A 19,307-nucleotide genomic window follows, 5' to 3' on the forward strand; every position below is an offset into this window, starting at 1 on the left:
TGGATGGTAACCGTGATTTGATCCTTGTCATTGCAGCAGTTGTCAGGGTTATGGTATCACAACACGACCCACCACCCTGATGTCTTTGCAGCTCAGAATCACCAGTCCTCCAAGTTCTCCTCTGTGCAGTGCGGCTGCTGCGACAAAACCTTCATCAGCACTGCTGCTCACTGAAAGCATGTCGAGGCAGAGCACACAGGTAAGAACCCATCATGAGTGATGTGGTGACTGCTGGGAGAGAGAGAGAATCACAGAATCATTTAGGTTGAAAAAGCTCTCCAGGATCTAGTCCAACCATTAACCCAGCATTGCCACTTTCATCACCAAGCCATGTCCCTAAGTGCCACATCCATACATTTTTTGAATGCTTCCAGGGATGGTGACTCCACCATTGCCCTGGGCAGTTTGTTCCAATGCCAGACCATGCTTTCCAGGAAGAAATTTTCCCTGATCACAAAATATGCTGAGTTGGAAGGGACCCACAAGAATCATTGAGTCCAGTTCCTGGCTCTGCACAGCACCGTCTCCAAGAGTCACACCATGTGCCCAAGGGTATTGTCCAAATGCTTCTTGATCTCTGTCAAATTTGGTGCTGGAACCACTTCTCTGGGGAGTGTGTTCCAGTGCCTGACCGCTCTCTGGGTGAAAAGCTTTTTTCCTGATATCCAACCTAAACCTCCCCTGACAGTACTTCAGGCTATTCCCTCAAGTCCTGTCACTGGTCACCACAGAGAAGAGATCAGTGTCTGCCCTCCTCTTCCACTCACGAGGAAGTGGTAGATTGTGATGAGGTCTGACCTCTCTTCTCCAGGCTGAACAGACCAAGTGCCCTCAGCAGCTCCTTACATGGCTTCCCCTCGAGGCCCTCCACCATTGCCCTGGCCCTCCTTTGGACACACTTGTCATACATGAAATCCCTATTTGTGCTTGGTCTTTGCATATTAAGTGCTTTAATTAATTTTGAGTTAATTATTTTTAAATTGAATGTTACAATTAACCCATCAGCCCAGGTACAAAAGTCCAGTTCCATTATCAGTGTTTTCAATTGTTCAAAATAGTTTATTAAGAGAGTTGCACCCTTCCCAATTAAAAATTCCCCAGTTAAAAATCACCAACTTATGCTCCCATTTCAAACTTCAAACCACTTGTACACCATAAGAGTTACCTTTCCTGTGTTTACTGTATACTTTTACAAGTGTTTTGAGATGTGTTGGATGTATTTTAATACTTTTTTGTAGGTGGTTTTCACTTGCATTCTGATTCCAAGGCCAAAAAAAAACCCCACCTAGTCTAATAGCCAGCAGCTACTTTTAGCCACGGCCATTACTCTGCAGGCAAGCTCCATGGCAACCTGAATACCTGAATTTTAATGAAGGCATTGTAGTTCCCTTATCTCAACCAATACCACCCCCCCCCCCCGACAACGATGAGCCATTGGTGGACGGAGATGATCCATCAAAGGGAAAGCACCAATCGCTTTGGACCGAAGGGGTGGGCTGTGGGTGGATTGGGGGCAGAGCAAAGACACTATAAAAAGGATGAAGCAGAGCGGCGGGGTCTCTTTTCCCCTTTTGCTCTCCCTAGACCAGCTGTGGGAGACATTGGTGCTGGGCATTCGAAGCCTTACCCCTTTTAAGGGGCTTTTAGTAATTTTTTTAAAGTCAGCCCAGCACTGCAAGTTCTTTTTCTCTACCTTAGGTCTAGTGCTGTCTCAGCCAGAAGATCTCAAATCCCTGCGCTCCTGGGGCATACCATCTACTGAGCCACAGGATCCCAAATTTTTATATTTTTCTAATTTCTGTAATTTTTCAATTTTTCTGTTTTCAATAAATTAATCTTTTTAAGAGTTGTCTCATTTCTCACACACTCTAATATTTTAATATCTTTCTTACTTTGCGATGCCCATAACTGCCCCAGGACTCGAGGTGAAGCTGCCCTACTGCAGAGCAGAGCAGGACAATCCCCTCCCTTGCCTGGCCAGCAATGCTGGGCCTGATGTCCCCCAGGACACGGGTGGCCCTCCTGGCTGCCAGGGCACTGCTGACTCAGATCCAACTGGCCTTTGACCAGGACCCCAGGTCCCTTCCTGCAGCTGCTCTCCAGCCTCTCGTTCCCCAGTCCATCCACACAGCCAGGGTTGCCCCATCCCCGGTGTAGAATCCGGCACTTTCCCTTGTTGAACTTCACACGGTTGGTGATGGCCCAGTCCTCTGTTTTGTCGAGGTCTCTCTGCAGGGTCTCCCTGCCTTTGTGAGAGGCAACAGCTCCTCCCAGTTTTGCATCTTCTGTGAACTTGCCTCGTATTCCTTCCAGTCCTGTCTCCAAGTCATTTATGAAGATGTTGAAGAGCACAGGGCCTAATCCTCCCCTGGTGCTACTTGTGGCCATTTCCTCTTGTCACTTGTTATGTGAGAGAAGAGACCAATGCAGTAGTAACTCTGATAGGACGAGGCTGCACATCCTGTTTACCTGCAAGTCTCAGTAGATTCTTGTGACCTGTAGTAGTCTCTTCTGGCTCATCTCAGCATCTTGCAGCTCACTTGCTCCTGGCTGCATCTCTAAGGATGCTCCTCATGCCTGTGTGCAGGTGTGGTGGTGATGAAATACTAGACAGCTCTGGTCCAGAAAGTCTCATATAGATGACTCTGAGAGCACATTTTTGTGTTCTTGGCTTTGTTTACAGATGTGAAGTTCCACGAGTGTGAGTCGTGCAAGGAGCTGTTCCCCACGCTGGCTCTCCTGCAGGTTCACATGAAGTACAGGCACTCAGGTCTGTCACCTTTGCTGCTGTTCAGGTTACCTTTTGAGCAGTGATGGTTCCTCTTGGTGATGTCTGAAATTTAAGCAGGAGGGTGAAGAGGGACATGGTAAGGAAACAGTGTGAGGAAACAGAAAATATGGATGAACTGGAAAAACACTGTGTTGGTGAGGCTGGGACATGTTAAGTTTTTGGACCTACTGGAATCATGGAAAGTTATGGTTTTGCCTGTTACAGTAGAGAAGAGAGCTAAGTGTAGGTGAAGAGACATCAGCATGAGGAATGATGGACTGAACCCCATGCACCAGGTTTGTCTATGTAGCTAGAGGGAGACTGGAAAGATCAGAGAGAGACCTGGGCTTGGGGGCACCACGTTAAGGACCCTTTGAATCATAGAACCGTAGAATGGTTTGGGTTGGAAGGGACTTCAAAAATCATCCAGTTCCACGCTTTTGCAAGTTTGCAAGCTGTAAGGGCAGAGTGAACTGTCAGACCAGGCTACTACAAATAGTGGGTCCCCAGGGCAGTGCATGGGATAGTAGGAGAGAATATGAATCAGGAGACATTGGAGGGGACAGCCAACAGCAGCCTGGAGAGTGAGGAGAAGAAGCTCTCTCTGAAAGTGGAGAACTCCTGATGTGGGTAATGATTTTGGGATAGCTGAATCAGGAGGTGCAAGCTAGGCCAGCAAGGAGCAGTGCTGGATGGTGTGAAGGAACAGGGAGGAGGGATTCCTGTGAGCAGGGACAGCCACAGCTGCAGGCAAACCAGCCGGGCTTCTTAATGCCAGTGCTGCAGGGAGCCAAAATGAACCTGAGCAGCCGTGAACTGTTTGATAGCCAGTGGTGCAGCCAAGAGAAGGGACACTAGCACATGCCAGTTCCTGCTGGGTTTCAGCCCTGTGTGTCCTGGCCATTGCAGCTCCCTGTGCCCTCAGGCTGGCCCTTGGCTGTCCCAGCCCAGGCTCAGACAGGTTCTCAGCTGTTCCGCTGCTTGTACTGCTCCATGGCCTTCCGCTCCCCGGGGGTCTTGCAGAGCCACATTACCAGCCAGCACATCACACAGACAGACAGCACCTTCACCTGTGAGCTCTGTGGGGAGCTCTTCCCCTCCCAGGGCAAGCTGGAGGGGCACCTCAGCACTGAGCATCCCAAGGTGGCCTTCTCTCAAGCCACCACGGCCCAGATTGTGCAGGTAAGGACTGCTTCGTGTCACAGCCGCTGCGGTTGTTCATCCATCCTCCTCTCCCACCCTCTTATCCTTCCCAAATCCACCCTGTGGGCCCTGTTACCCCTTCTGCTCCCTGATTTCCCATTCTTAGAGGGGTCCATGATGCAAACCCCCAGCTCACAGTGCTCTGGGATTTCTGTGCTGGCATGAAGTGGGTTTGCTGGAGGGGAAGCAGCTCAGTCATGACTTTAAGGAGCCGAGGAGGAGGATTGGCACTGTGTGTGGAGGTGCCTTGTTACTCAGGGGGTGTTAACACCTCGATGACACCCCGTGAGACTGCAGCTGTTTTGTTGGAGGCCCAGTGCTAGGTTTGAACCCAGACTCTTCAATTTCTCATCCATCCATCGAGATGAGTTCCTTGGATGAGGGAGCCCAGTGTGCAAGATTCCCTGGGATGGCATTCACACAGTGGATAATCACAGAATGTTTACTGTCTACGACTGCTTGTGGAGTTAAATTATAGCAATTTTGTAGAGAGAAATATTTAAATTACTCTCCTGTCTTTTACATCACTGGTGTGTGTGGTTTGGTGTTTCCCATTAGTCTCATGCCTGTTGTAACTGCAGACATGTGGTGTGAAGCTAAATGTTACTACCTGAGCTGGGGCTGGGAAAGGTGTGGGCAGCAAAGGGATCCAGGGGAAAGTGGTACTGTATGTGTCTGACTCTTGGGTCATCTTCTTTCCACACAGGTGACTCAGACATTGGAGCAAGAAGCAGCAGAGCACATCATCTCTTCTGATGATGCCAAACCTATGATGTTGCCCAAATCCCAAGTGAGCTAAACTGGCTCTGAGCTGGTGGCAGTGACTATGGAGGACTTGTCTGATGACAGTCACTTTGATTTGTGAAGAAATCAAGTGAGGAACAGTGGAGGGTGCCTGTGCCTGGCACCTGGTATCCACTAGGCTTGTTCAGGAACTCAGTGTACTGCTCCACCTGGGAGATCCAGGGTTTCTTTGGGAAAGCAATCCCAGGCATGCAGCAAGCACAGCATGGCCACAGGACAGGAGAGGTTCATTCACTGCCTGGGAAGTCTCCCTGCAGTCAGCCACTGGTAGACTACTACACATGAGAAATAAAGCAGCAGAGGAAAAGGTGGGAATCAGGTGTAATTCTCCGCTGCTGTGAACAGACAGGTACAGGACAAAGCTGGGGTGTATGGATATGGGTAACCAAAAAAAGCTGTCCTGACAATTTAGGATGGAGATTTTTATGGCTGAATCAGTGATATGCTCACAGGTACCTTTTCTGCAAGATGTAAGGGCTGCTTTGTTCCTTCTGCTCTCACCTGTATTGTGCAGCTGGAGAACTCTTCCAGCACAAAGCTGAAGAGCTGACCTCTGGGCCTCTCTTCTGCAGCAGAGACTTCCTGGGAGTTGTGCTAAATGACTTCAGCACTGTTTGGATGGCCACACAGATCTGATCCCATCCATATTTTTGCTGTGGGTGTGAAGTAAATGGATAAAACACTAGCCAATTTATCTCTGCTCTGACAAGTTTATTAGCAGAAACAGTAACAGAGCAATTAAGGTTCCTATCAGCTGATTGGCCTAGCCCTAGGGAGGAGGACCCACCCCACGATGCCTCGCCCCGGTCGATTGGTCAGAGACCTGCAGTTGCCAAGGAAGTCAGGTTTTATACCCCTCCCGAGAACAGCACCCTCTTTCTGAGAGTCGTCCCCCTGGAGGTGTTTTGATTGGTGTATGTTGGCTCGTTGTCTAGATGATTGGTTTTTCCAAATGGAGTGAGGTCAGTGCATCGAGTGATTGGGTAGGTCTTAGTCCAAGCTGCGTCCTGAGTTCTTCCTTTTATGCTAATCCTAGATGACACCCTTGTAGATCGTTCCACCTTCTAGTAGATCATTCCACCCCTGTCAATCACATCAAGGCCTGTTGCTAGTAGATAAAGCAGGTCTAACACTAGGCCTACTTAATCCCCATTCCCTAAAAATTAATGTACTAACAGGTTTAACAGTGACACATAAAACAGGAGAACCACTTAAACGCTTACCAGACTTAACAGTAAGTCTTATAATTAATTAACTATTAACTATTCAACAGGCAATTAACAGAAAAACACTCTTATCATGAAGGACTACAAAAGCCAACTTTCCCCACTTATTCATAACAGGGTGTCTGTTAGGAAGGAGGGTCCCAGGCAGGTCTGGCCATATCCATCCTCTTTGTGAGCAAATAGCCCTGAGATCTGCCACCACCCTCTAATTCACCTGGGTCATGCTGAAAAAAGGGAAGGAGCTGTGCCTGTGTGCCAATGTCCTTTGTGGCGTGGCATAATGAAGGTGGTGGAGTGTGGGATAGCTGCTGTGACTGCATGTGAACCTTCCCCTGGCACACGGGGCACTGCCTTGTAAAATGCACTCAGTACCTACTGTAAAGTTTGCTTCTCTGGTACCAGCATGACGCAACAGCTTCATTACGCACACCAGTTCCTTTAAGACTAAATTTCATAAAGCTTTTTTATCTGCAGCTTCCTAAAATATAATCTGATAATTAATGGCTTGCTGAATCCATTATGAAGTGCAATTAGATAGATGCAGGGTTCCTGTGGCTCTGAGGGGACTGGTAGCATTTATCTTCCTTTTCCTCATGCCAAAAGGTTGAACTCTGCCACTGTGATATTTACACACAGAGCAGTGATCCCGCTGGATCCCAGGAACCCACCGTGAGCAGTGCCTGTTGTATCCTGCTGCCCAGAGTCAGGGCAGCGCAGGAGGGGAACAGATTGGAGCTTTCCAGAAGCATCTTGTGCCGGCTGCTCAGTGCTGCCAGGCACAGGAGCATGCCAAGGTGGTTGTGCCAGTTTGTGTGTGAGAGTTTGTTCCCGTTAAAACTTGGAAGGAGGGAGAGAGCAGCAGAGCTCCCAGGAGAGGGGCTGGGGGAGCTCATGGCATTTTGTGTGTGTGGCAGCAAGTGTATGAATGACCCTGCTGAATTGTTGCACGTCTTGAAGGGCTCCCATGTACGGTTTGTCCCCTTAAGCTTTGCAGGGATGGTGACATGGAGGAAGCATGAGGTTAAGTTGCCACTAAATCCGTGAATGACCAGGAGATGGTGCTCAAGGCCTTGAGGATTAGTGCTGGTGCCCAGGTGCCTCAACACCTTTGTGGAAGCTCCTCTGAGCCTTCCCAGGCCTTCCCCAGCTCCTGGGCTGCCAGCTGTGGAGAAATCTTGAGCCACTGCCTGGCTGAAGGAAAACTCCAAGCCCCGGACAGGTCACCTCCAAACCCTGAATATCACTGCTTAAAGAGTCTGAAACTGGGCCTTGGAGAGGGTAAAATGCACCTGTTGCTGAGGTGAAGAGGTGAAAAACCTGGGATGCCCCTTGGCCAGGAGGAGAAGGGCCAGAGGGGGAACTGCTGGAGCCCATCTCATGCCTGCCTGGACACTGTGCGGGGCACTTTTGATGAGCATGGGGATAATGACAGAACAAGCACCTATGTCTTGGTGGTTTCAGAATAGATGTGTCGGGAGGAAAGCAGTGGACTTTGTCCCACAGGCTGGTGAAATTGGAAGCTGTTCCCTGTTTTCTGACTTTGTGGGGGCTGGGAGCTGTGGAAATACTGCATGGGCTGTGGGAGTGCTCTGGAGTGGGAAATAGATTGTCCAGACAATGCTTTACAGGTGTCCTGGCCTTTATGTGTGAGCCAGTATCTGCAGGGAGCACTACGGTGAAGATGATCTCTGTTCCTGAAAAACTGTGGAGGGAGGAAAAAGGTTCAGCAGGGCTTGAGGAGAAGTTGCCTTATTCTAGCCCTGTCCTGGGGCAGAGGCAGCTCAGCCAGGGCAGAACATGAGCATGGGGTCTGTTGGCTGTGATCCCTTTGGTCCCTGTTGCTGGAGTGTTGTCACAGCTGAAAGAGTACAGTGTAGGTGTTACATCAGGGGTGATTCAGGCTCACTTGTCCTGTTTGGGGCCATCTCTCCTGCCTTTCTGCCCAGCAAGATCCTGTGTGAACGTATCCTCAGCAGAGTCCTGCTAGCAGCACACACCCAGCAAGAGATCTGCAGCTTTACAGAGCCCATTGAGCATCTCCCATATCATTATGAGAAGGTAATAACTCACATCCCCCCATTCCAGTTCCTTCTTGATGGATGAGATGCGCATAGCAGAGCAAATTGCAGTGTTAGCAACACCTATGTACTACCCGGGAGGGAGATGCATTTCCCAGGACACGTCCTGGTCTGGTGTGCACCACACTGGAGATAGTGATTGCTGGTGATTCCTTGTTATGCTGCCTTTTTTCTTTTCTCTGTAGAAATAAAACATGGAGAAGGAGAGATGTAGCTGCAGAATTTCATGTGAAGCTGTTTTCTGGAAGGAAAAATCCTTGGGTTTTGAAAACATGATTTTTTTTAAGTCTTGTCCTGGGTGCTGGGTGACCTGTTGGGTTTTGGGGCGTCCTGTACCCCTCTTGACCTTGGTGCCATCCTCTAAGGAAGCAGAGAAACTGTTGTAAGGTCAGGCTGGAGCATGAGACCATCCTGACTTTCATTGTGTCCTCCTGTTTTTGGATGTTTTTGGAGAAAGGGCAGAGTGCCTGTAAGAAACTGGGAAGTGACATCCCATGGAGGATGTTTGATCAGGTAATGGTGGAGTGACAGGACAAAGGGGGATGGCTTTAAGCTGAGAGAAGGTAGATTTAGAATGGATATTAGAAAGGAATTCTTCCCTGTGAGAGTGGGCAGGGCCTGGCACAGGTGGCCCAGAGCAGCTGTGGCTGCCCAATCCCTGGAAGTGTCCCAGGTCAGGTTGGACAGGGCTTGGAGTAACCTGGTGTAGTGGAAGGTGTCCCTGCCCATGGCAGGGGGTGGGACTGGATGAGCTTTAAGGTCCTTTCCCAACCAAACCATTCTATGATTCTGTGATTTATACATCTCCTGGTTTAACTCCAGCCAGCAGCCAAACACCTCGCAGCTGCTCGCTCACTCCCCCACCAACAGTATCAGAGAGAGAATTGGAAGGGTAAAAGCTGGAGAACTTGTGGGTTGAGATAAAGACAGTTCAATAGGGAAACCAAAAGCCACACACACAAGCAAGAAAAACAGAATTAATTCACTGCTTCCCATGGGCAGCCAGGTATTCAACACCTCCAGGAGAGCAGGGCCCCATCCCATGGAACAGCAGCTTGGAAAGACAAGCGCCATCACTCCAAATGCCCCCCGCCTTCTTCCCTCTAGCTTTATATACTGAGCATGATGTCATGTGGCCTAGAATATCCCTTTGGTCAGTTTGGGTCACCTGTCCTGGCTGTGCCTCCTCCCAGCCTCCCATGCACCCCCAACTTCTTCCCCAGCATGGCCTTACGAAAAACAGAAAAGCCCCACTCAGCAATAACAAAAGCATCTCTCTATTATCAACCCTGTGTTCAGCACAAATCCAAAACACAGCCCCACACCAGCCACTATGAAGACAGTTAACTCCACCCCAGCCAAGACCAGCACAATCTTCTTGCATTAATTGGTGCCATTTAGGGTGCAGGACTAAGCCTGTGACCATTGGGAAATGTTTGTTTTCTGCACAGCTCCCCACTGTGAGCCGGTGTCTGTCCCATTGCTGGGGGATCCTTTGGAAGACGGCAGAGTGCCCTGGGTACAGTAGTGCCCTGTGGAGCCCTCACTTGACATTTCCCATGCAAAGTGTTGTTTCACAGCCCTCAGGTGTTATTTTATAAGTTTATGCAAATTCAGTGCTCTAGGCTTCGTTTTGGGGTTAAGGTTTTTATTATTTTTAAATCCAACCTGTCTGTAATTAGGTGGAAAGATCTGCTGCTTGCCCAGAAGTGAGGGATGGCGGTGGTGGAAGCACGGTGGCAGTTTGGATGTTCCTTCAAGCTTCTTGTGGGGTAGAGCAGGAGGAGAATGGGTACCAGCGGTCTGAAAACCTTCCTTGTGATTTGGACAAGCCTTGGCAGCCCCAGATGATGCTGATGTCCTGGCAAATTTTATTATTGATCTGGCAGGCTGCCAGCATGATCCCAGTGAATTGAGGCACTGGAAAAGGGAAGTGATGTCTCCAACAGCCTCCATCCAGCTCAGCAAACCTGAGTGCCCTTTCACAGCACAGACATGAGATGCTTCAGCAGCCAGAGGGACTTTCCCAAATTTTGGTGGTTTGCTGCAGACAGTGAAATCTGAGGCATGTCCCTGGGAGATGGGCTTGGTAACCTTCTGTCCTGGGGAGGAGCAGGCTGGCTGATGGGCGCTCACTGCCTCTCCAGCTTCAATTTATGTGCCTGAGCCCCCAGCACCATCAGCTGCATGGGGCCTTCTTCAGTAAGTCACCACAATTCCTGATTTCCTGTGTTAGCACAGTAATTCATTTTATTGGGAGCAGAAGCTCTCGCTTTTCCTTCCCCGCACCATTTATGATCATTCAAAGCAGGAAATCTACCCAGACTTCTAATCATGTTAAGCAAACCTGATAAAGTGTAGTTCTTAGTCGATATAATAGCAGACACATGGATGCTTTGTACAATTTGTGGTACAGAGCTCTCATCTGCAATGGGAGTGGGGCTGGGACACACCCATGGGTCGGGCCATGGCACTGGTTTCTGTGACCTGCAAGGAAACAGAAAGCCCTTGCTGAGACAGAGGCTGAAGGAGCAGTAAGGAGCAGTAGGATCTGAATTGCCCAGCACATGGGCACAGTTGAGCAGGTCAGCACTGCTAAATGTCAGGCCATGTGCCTGGGAAGAAGCAACGCTGGCTGCATGGGGACAGGAGGGGACTGGTCAGGGTGCATGACAGCGTCCTGAGGGTTGCTGGTCAGAACTGGAGGCGTGCAGAGCCCTGAGTGATGTTTGGGGGCTTTAGGAGCTGCTTTTGGCAGGTCAGAAGGCATTCCCTGCTGCCCCTGCTCTGAGCGTTGCTGTAATGACGTGTCATTGCCTACAGCTGCTCACCCATGGCAGCATGTGACCTGTAAATGATGAACTGGAGGCTGTGCAGGAAACAAGTACCAGCATGAGCCAAGAGGTGGGAAATCTGCCATCGAGCACAAGGGTGAAGGAGCTCACTGCTTGCTGTGGCTGAGGAGTGAACTGGTGGCAGCCTTCACCCCTGTGATGGTGCTCGCTGCCATCTCTGCTCTCTGGCAAGTGCTGAAGGGCATCAACACTAGTCAGGGCCCATCTGTGCAGAGCACAAATGCTTAGATTTGCCTTATTTCCCTTGTCTTGGACACCCTGGAGATGCCCAGCATTGCGGGCAGTCCAGACAGTGACCTTTCCACTTCTAAACAGGAGCAGTCAGTCCCTGTCTTGCTCCCAGGGAGCTCAGGGTCAAGTTTGTTGGCCTATATTCCTTCATCCCATGGGTCAGGGATGCTTAGAGCCCTGCAGCATATGGAAAGCTCTTCTCTGTGCCTCCCAGACCTTTTCCTGCTGGCCCCAGAGCCTCCTGCTGATGGGGAGGGCTGGCCAGGATGGGTCTGGTGTGCACATCCTCGCTAGCAGCACAAAGGAGCTGCCAACAAATGAGTCTGTCTGGATATATTAGATGTAGCTTGGGACTGTGCAAAATTGTCTCAGCCCACAGGTCTTCCACCCGCTGGAGGCTTCTTGCTGGAGATGGAGTTTGCCCTCCTCCTCTTGGCTGAGATAAGGTGAGTAGAGCCCTGCCTCAGGTTTCAGGCTGCCTGGAGAGATAATCCATGCCCCTCCAGCTGTGCTGAACCTGCTGGTGGGTGTGATGATGTCTTTCCCTGACATGTGAATCTGGCTTTCTCTGCCCAAGGAGGCCAAGGCCATATGTCACCTACTCGATGACCTTGGCCTTCTGGCCAGCACTTTGGTAGGGAAGAGTTGAGCTCCAGCCCTCACCAGCCACCCTTGTCCCTTCCTTTTGCTGTCCTTCACCTGGACAAGGTCTCCCTGCAGGCTCACCCCAGCCCTCCACCCACCTTTCCGTGGTCTGCCATCACCCAGGCCTTCTTCCCAAAGCTCATCCTGTGGAGGTGGCACCTCTTGACATATGCCTGCCCGTGCTCTGCTCTCTGTAGAGACTGGAAAGTCTACAGCTGTAGGTAAATAATTCCCATTCTGGCCTTCTGCAGGAGTCACAAGGAAGGCTCTGTGCTGGGTAGATGGGTGGGATGGCTGGAAGGATCCCTTGGGAATTACAAGTGTGGGGGTTGTTCTCTTTATCCAACTTGTGTTCTTTTTATATTTTCCAGCTCAGAGGGTCCAGTGAGACATTGCTTAGAGCGGAGCTGCCCGATCAGTTGATCTTAATGCCACACTAACATCACCTTGGTTCAGTACATAGCACTTCAGACCTGAAGTTGTTTCTTTTGTCTCTGAGCATTATTCAAGCTGTTATTATTGAGCTGTCCAGTAGACACAGGGCTTTCTCCAGTGGGGTTATAGATGATGGTGAGTTTGGTGGTACTCAGGAGCAGGTCACATGATCCCCATGGTGAGGGTGAACTCCCGTTTATCAACACTGCGTTCCCCTTGCCACACAGCCAGTCTCTGTGAGCAGTGAATTCCCTCCACAGCTCCCTCCAGCCTCTCACATGGACTCACCCAGATAATCCTTTGCTATCTGCCACATCTCAGTAGATCTATTAAACACACACGAGTTCTCGTGTCCTTGTGTGTAACCAGGATATGCTGAAAGATTTCAAATCCCTCAGTGTAGGATTCTGTCAAAGTTTCTGTCAACGTCTAAATAAATGCACCCCTTTTACTCATGTATTTCTCTGTGGTTCTGAGGGTTTTTCTGTTTTAAAGGTGAGGCATTGCTGTTCCCCCAATGAGCTGGTTCAGATCATTGGTGGTACAGCTGGCCAGGAGCTGATGCAGCTGATGGGAACCCACGGTAGGAGATTGGATTTGGGATTCCAGGAGCTTTGCACAAGTGAGGTTGGGTCTCCCTACAGCTCCAGTGGAGGATGAGGACAGGCTGGACTTGCTTTGGGGGGTCAGAATGACTCATGTCATGATGATGAAACCAAACCCTCAGCGTTGCCAGTGTCCAGACTCTTTGCCTGTGTCCCTCTGGGATGTGCCCAGGTGTTTGCCAAATGTTGGCACTTAGGAGGGCCAGAAGAGCAGGTAGCACAGGGAGCACGTTCTTGCTCGGTGCCAGTACCTGTCCCCACCTCCCTGGCTCTCTCTGCAAAGGGCTCTACCACTCCTGCATTCCTAATGCAAACATTGCAGGAAGATGATTCAGCACTTGGCAGAGAATTGCAGACACTCCAGAGATTATTTTGAGCATCTTGGAGCAGCTCTAGGAAGTGATGGGGTGCTCAGGGTCCCTGCATGTTGGGGTCCCTCCCCTGCCGTGTAGCCCTGGGAGAGGGGCCCTGAGGGCACAGACACGGGGTTTCCCTGCCCCTGCTCAGCCTCGTTCCCATGGGTTGGTTTGTGTTCCCTGCGCGGGCAGAAGGACCCTTGGTCCCGTGACTGGAACAGTTCCTGGGCAGAGCTCCGGCCTTGCGGCTGGAGAAATAAACATCTCTCTGAAACAGCTAGCAAGAATCTGTCTGTCCATATATATTTCCTTTCCACGGGACTCCTGGTTTGGTATATGTATGTTGCAGTATCCCCACTGCAACACCTGCACTCCTCCATGTGTCAGCCACGGCCCACGCAGGGATGTGGGACACAGCCCTGGGACAGCCCCACACACTGCCGACTGCTGCGCTCCTGTCCCTGAGCCTGCCCGGCTGCTCTCCCCCTCCCAGAACCCTGCGACACCGGCAGGGGTCCCACGCTTCCCTCTCCCCTCAGGGAGCAGGCAGCTCACCTTGCCAGAGTGATCGAACACAATTTCCTTTTTCTGTGTCACAAGCTTGTTCCTGGGGCTCTGCTCAGGCCAGATGCTTGCAGGGAGAGGTCTCCTGTTGGGAACAATCCCTTCCCCTGGGCTGGGGGGATTACTCAGACCTGTAATTTGAGGAGGGGCTAAGTGGTGTTGGTTTAAATATGGAAACTCCTGTCTGCCATGATGGGAAGCAGAAAGAGCAAAAGCAGCTGGAATCAATGGCTGCAGGTCAGGGGGATGAAGGGAGCCCCAAGCTGGTGGTGGACTTCAGCAGGGGTTGTAGGATCTTCTCATCCCTTGGGGACACTGACTAGGCCCTAAGGTTCAGACATGGGCATCTCCGGTGATCTCTGATCCTCAGAGCACCTCAGCTGGCTTGGCCCTGTGCCTCGCTAAGCCCCAGTACTGAAGGAAACCACACTGCTGGAGCTCTGAGGACCCTGAACAAGCCTTCAGCAGTTTCACCTGCAGAAGCTGTTTAATTTGGGGCAGTCATGAGGGCTGGGGCAGTCTCCCTCCCTGCTCTGAGGGGAAGCTATTCCCACCCTCTGCTCTCGTGTGTTTGGGGCAGGTCTCTGCTCTTCAAGGGGTTGCTCCACTTTCTTCTGGCCCTGCCCGCCATGCCATGTCCCTCCCTGTCTTCAGTGAGCTCTGCTGCTGAGTCTACCCTCTGTACTGCATGTGCTGGACAGATTGGATGAGGTTTCCCCTCACACCCCTTTGGAATCATGGCCAGAATAACTGTCTGCTTCCTGCCTTGTCCTGGCATTGCTGATGGCCCTGTTGGCACTGAGCGCTGGGGAATCAGCCTGGTCACTCTGCCCTGGAGGCAGCAGGGAGGTGATGCAGGGCAAGAGTTTCCGGCTGCCTGCCCAAGGGATGGTCTAGGAGGGCATCTTGCATACACAGGTGGATCAGGACACTGGATGGCTCCAGTGGGAAAGGGGAGAGTGGGCGTGAGAGAAGGGCACACGTGAGCCTATTCTCAGAGGAGGGGTAGGGGCAGAGCCAAGCAGCTGTTGCTGGGCAGGATGATGGAAGAAGAGGATTATGACAAACAGTATTACCAGGGAGTGCTTCCCCCTGCCTCACTTTTTTTTTTTTTAATACAAACTCAGATAATGCAGAACACGGTCACAGAGATTTTGGCTCAGGTTTCCCCAAAAAAACCTTTTGCGTGTGATGAAGCTTGAGACATCTCCAGCACAAAGAGTTCTTGTTTTGTTTTTAAGTCGTTAACGCCTTAAAAGTGGGGTCTAGGAGAGAACAACCTTTGGTGTTGGTTATAATCTTATGGCATGAGTCTCTAATATCCCTTGCTCACACGAATACATACACCCAGCTACCTCCAGAGCATCCTTCAAGAAAATTGATGAGGAAATGGGATTTTCCATGCTGGTCCAGCACACTCAGGGTCCCCTCTTCTGAGGTGACTGGACTCATGCACTAAAGGTGAAAATCCTCTGCCATCCACCTGAACACTTCTGCAGCAGCCTGAAGGGGAAAGAAATCCCTTTGGATTACTGTATCCCCTCAGATTTTAAGTAAGTATTTTGGCCATCACTGTTGGAGGGCCAAACCCTGTTACACTGCTGCAAAGCCTATGGTGTTGTCCAAGTTGGAATGAATTTAGGGATTGGTTGGCAGGACTTGCTCCAGGCCCCTCTTATCTAGGGGAGCCATTCCAGGAAGCACCAACTGTTAAATCATGACCTCAAAAAGAGTGAAGCAGAAGTGATATCTGATGGTGTACTAGTTTGAAAACAAACCAGTGGGAGGGACCAAGTCAGAATAACAATTTAATAGGGAAAAAAAAAAAAGGCAGAAAACACTGGGTTAAAGTGACAGAGTCAGTCCCATAAGATGGTGGCTGCAGTCCTCCTGAAGTGGTGGATGTGGTTCTGTCGGAGCGGTGATCCTGTAGAAGGGGCTGCTCTTCCTCAGAAGGTCCAGTGGTGGCTATGTGCTCCTGTCCTCAGGGAACCCAGTGGAAAGGGTGTCTGTGGTGTTGGGAATCTCAGATTATATCCGGGATGGAATGCTTGGTTCCTCCTTCTGGGTGGAGCATCTCACAATGGGATGATGAGTCATGAGGCCAGGTGCTGATGGGCTCATTAACAGAAGATAGTCCAGAGGGAGGAGGCAAGGAAACACTGCCCCACCTGGTTTCAACAGCTCATGAGGATGGTAATAAAATACACTGCAGCCCAGGACAGATGGGCACTGTTGATGTTGATGTCACCCATAGAAGGACGCCACCTGTGTGTCCTGCTGTGCCTCTTGTGCTGTTATGCCCTGAGCCATGACCAGCTCCATCAGTGTGAAATCTCTGAGGGCTTAGTGAAGTTGGGAGAAAAAGGCACAGCAACGATTTGAGGAGGGGGTTGTGGTGAACTAGGTGATTTTCAGAGCTTCTGTCCAACCTCCACTTACTCTGCGATTCTGTGATTGCAAATTTTTAACAGATCTTTTCAACTTTTCCCCTGAGGATTGAATCCATGGCGTTGGCTGTGTTTCTCTAACTAGAACAGAGAACTATCATGGAACTGTACAATAGTTTGGATTGGAAGGGACCTAAAAGCCCACCCAGTTCCACCCCCTGCCATGGGCAGGGACACCTTCCACTATACCAGATTGCTCCAAGCCCTGTTCAACCTGGCCTTGAACACTGCCAGGGATCCAGGGGCAGCCACAGCTGCTCTGGGCACCCTGTGCCAGGGCCTCCCCACCCTCACAGGGAAGATTTTCTTCCTAATATCCAATGTAAATCCACCCTCGTTCACGTTAAGGCCATTTCTTCTTGTTCTGTCACTACATGCCCTTGAAAATGTCCCTCTCCAGTCTAAGTAAACCCCGAACTCAAGAGTGCTGCTTCCATTTTTTAGCTAGAAAAAAAAATGGACCAAACCCCAAAGACTTTTAAGTGTGGGCTCCAGTGCAATCCTACTGCCGAGACAGGATGGAGCAGGACAAGGTAGACAATTTGTCTCACCAGGTTCCTGAGGGAGGAATATCTGACACAATATCTGAAAGTTTTGCCACTTATCCAGGGCGTGCAGTACTTTGGTCTGCTCTGTGCAAAGCCAGGGAGGTTTCCTGTGGTTCAGATGACCATTTGACAGCTCTGTGCCCACTGCAGTAGCTCTGTGAGAGCACTGTTATGACTGCTGCTCCTTTTATGATGAAACAAAGAGGCAGTTTCTCACCTATTCCATTTCCCACAGGTCCCACCAGCTCTGTCTTAATGTGATTTGGACCCAGCTCTGGAGGTATCAAGTGATGGGTCCCTCTCTCCTGGGCCTCTGTCCCTCTGTCGCTCTCATCCCGGTGATGTTCATCTGACCATGCAGGTTCCATGAGTACTCAGACACCCAGCTGGATGCAGTTTTGGGGCCTCAGGCTTGCTGTCACAGTGCAAGACATGACGAGGTATGTCCCAGAAGTGATGAGACCACACACCTGAGCAGTGCATCACTGTGAACATCCTAACCAGGGACAGGCAGAGACATCAGCCCTTCTCTCTGTGTTCAGCCTCCGTGCTGGCTGTGGCTGTTTGCCATCCTGATGCTGTAATTCCAGGGGTTTCCTTTCTTTGAGGAAGCTGGTGTTCCTCGGTAGTGCCTGATGCCTGTTCGCCTTTTCCCTGGCAGGGCCAAGCCTCCTCCCACCCGCACAGTTGCTGCAGCTCCAAGCCACATCCTCCATCTGTGCTGGGGACACAGTGGCTCTTGCTGCCTGCAGGCATGTCCCAGCATTCACAGAGCTGTTCTAACTTTGCCCTTCTGCCTTCTGTTCACCAGCTTCTGGATCTGCCCTTTCTGGTTCTCTCCACATGTTGTCTCCAGGACTTTTTCAGCTCTAGGATGGTGTCTGGTCCTCGATGCAGGATATTCCCACTCTGGGCTGTCCTCAATGGGAGTGGACAAAACTCTCCTGGTACCAACGTGAGCAGCCTGGTAGTGTTCACTTCAAAACCCCATTGCTCATCCAAGCTGTAAATGCTCCAGCTACTGTTATTCCTACCAGGAACCATGTCACAGGTTAGATCTAGTTTCTTTCTTTTAGCAATCACAGAATCCCAAAGAAGTTTGGGTTGGAAGGACCTTAAAGCTCATCCCATTCCACCCCCTATGTTCACCTTCCACTGTGTTCTAAGCCCTGTCCAGCCTGGCCTTGGACACTTCCAGGGAGGGGGCAGCCACAGCTGCTCTGGCAACCTGTGCCAGGCCCTCACCCGCCTCCCAGGGAAGAATTTCTTCCTAATATCTAATCTAAATTTTCTGTCTCTCAGTTTCAAGCTATTCCCCCTTGTTCTATCAATACATGCCCTTGTAAAAAGTCCATCATGCTGCTCAGAGCAGGCTGCTGACTCGCTGCTGGTCACAAAACTGAGCTGCAAAACCCACCCACTCGTGTCCCACCGCTGCTGCAGTGCTCCTGCCTGCACTTCCTCTGGGCAAATCCAGTCCCCTTGCAAAATTTCCTCTCCAGCAGGGTGCAGGGAGGCATGTGAATCTTCTAATGACAGCTGAGATTTGTGAGTATTGACTTCATTATTCAGTGATTAAAATATTCCAGCTTCATTGCGATACAGGGGTGCATTAATGATTTATAGTATTGCATTTTGATTCGACACCTTAGCAACCTTTAAAAGCAGATTGTGCCATGGATTCTGCTGAAATCTGGAAATAAGATCTTAAAATTTAGCAGTTCATTGCCTTGAAAGGTAGGGCAGTAGACTGGATGCACCATGGAGAAAATAATCTGAAAGGGTCTTTGAACAGTGACCATGCCCCAGTGCGGTGTGGCTGTGCCAACTGCCCGGGGGGGTGGCACTGGCTGGGGGACACACCATCCATTTCCACACATGACAGGGGGCTGGTGCCTGGCATGGCTGTGCTGACTCTCTGTCATTCTTGAGAGACTGTTTTCAGAATTTTAAGTCTTTTGTAAAGTGATGGGTCCTGGGAGCAGAGGGGCTTCCAGGAGCGTTTCTGGGCCATGGCACTTCTCTCCATGCCACGGTCCCACCTTTCCATGGGACAGTGACCATCCCTGTGACCATCTGTTCCAGCAGAACAACCCCAGCCCTTCTTGCTCCTCTAGTGGAGAAGGCTGGGAATGAGACACAATCACTTGTGTCTTTGCTGTCCCTGCAGGGAATCCATCACTGAGTGTCCATCTCCATCCTCTGCCTCACCTGTTATTACCAGCAAATGCTTTGAGACCTGCTTGTCCGAGTCTCTTGTACACAGTGGGGGTCCCCATCGATCACTTCATCTCTTACCTCTGCTCTTAGCAGACCCCTGGGGCTGTGTCTTTTCTTCTTGCCTGTGTCCTGAGAAGAGCAGCAGGGACAATTTCAGAGCTACGGATGGGAGGAGGGATGTTTCACTCCATACATCCCCGCCACATGAACTGATGCCTGCAGCAGCCTCAGCCCTTGGGGACCCCCAGGTCCCTTTTGGGAGTGTCATCCTATCCCCTCTTATCTCCACTCCTTCCCAGCCCAATTAGCTGTTTGTT

At 50.6% G+C, this 19,307-nt stretch overlaps 1 protein-coding gene across 1 annotated transcript in view; it reads left to right on the forward strand.

The window, feature by feature from the left end:
• Window positions 1-12,706, forward strand: part of ZBTB40 (zinc finger and BTB domain containing 40) — a 49,718-nt gene extending 37,012 nt beyond the window's left edge. The window contains 5 exon segments of the mRNA XM_042015863.1: window positions 37-199; window positions 2,684-2,770; window positions 3,732-3,952; window positions 4,680-4,816; window positions 4,818-12,706. Of these exon segments, the coding sequence (XP_041871797.1) occupies window positions 37-199; window positions 2,684-2,770; window positions 3,732-3,952; window positions 4,680-4,816; window positions 4,818-4,851 (642 nt within the window). The 3' untranslated portion in view covers window positions 4,852-12,706.
• Window positions 12,707-19,307: the final 6,601 nt, after the last annotated feature.

This window comes from Corvus kubaryi, unplaced genomic scaffold (assembly GCF_017639235.1).
Source record: "Corvus kubaryi isolate FWS band 111438036 unplaced genomic scaffold, C.kubaryi_AGA036_p1.0 split3-37344, whole genome shotgun sequence".
Classification (NCBI taxonomy): Eukaryota; Metazoa; Chordata; class Aves; order Passeriformes; family Corvidae; genus Corvus; species Corvus kubaryi.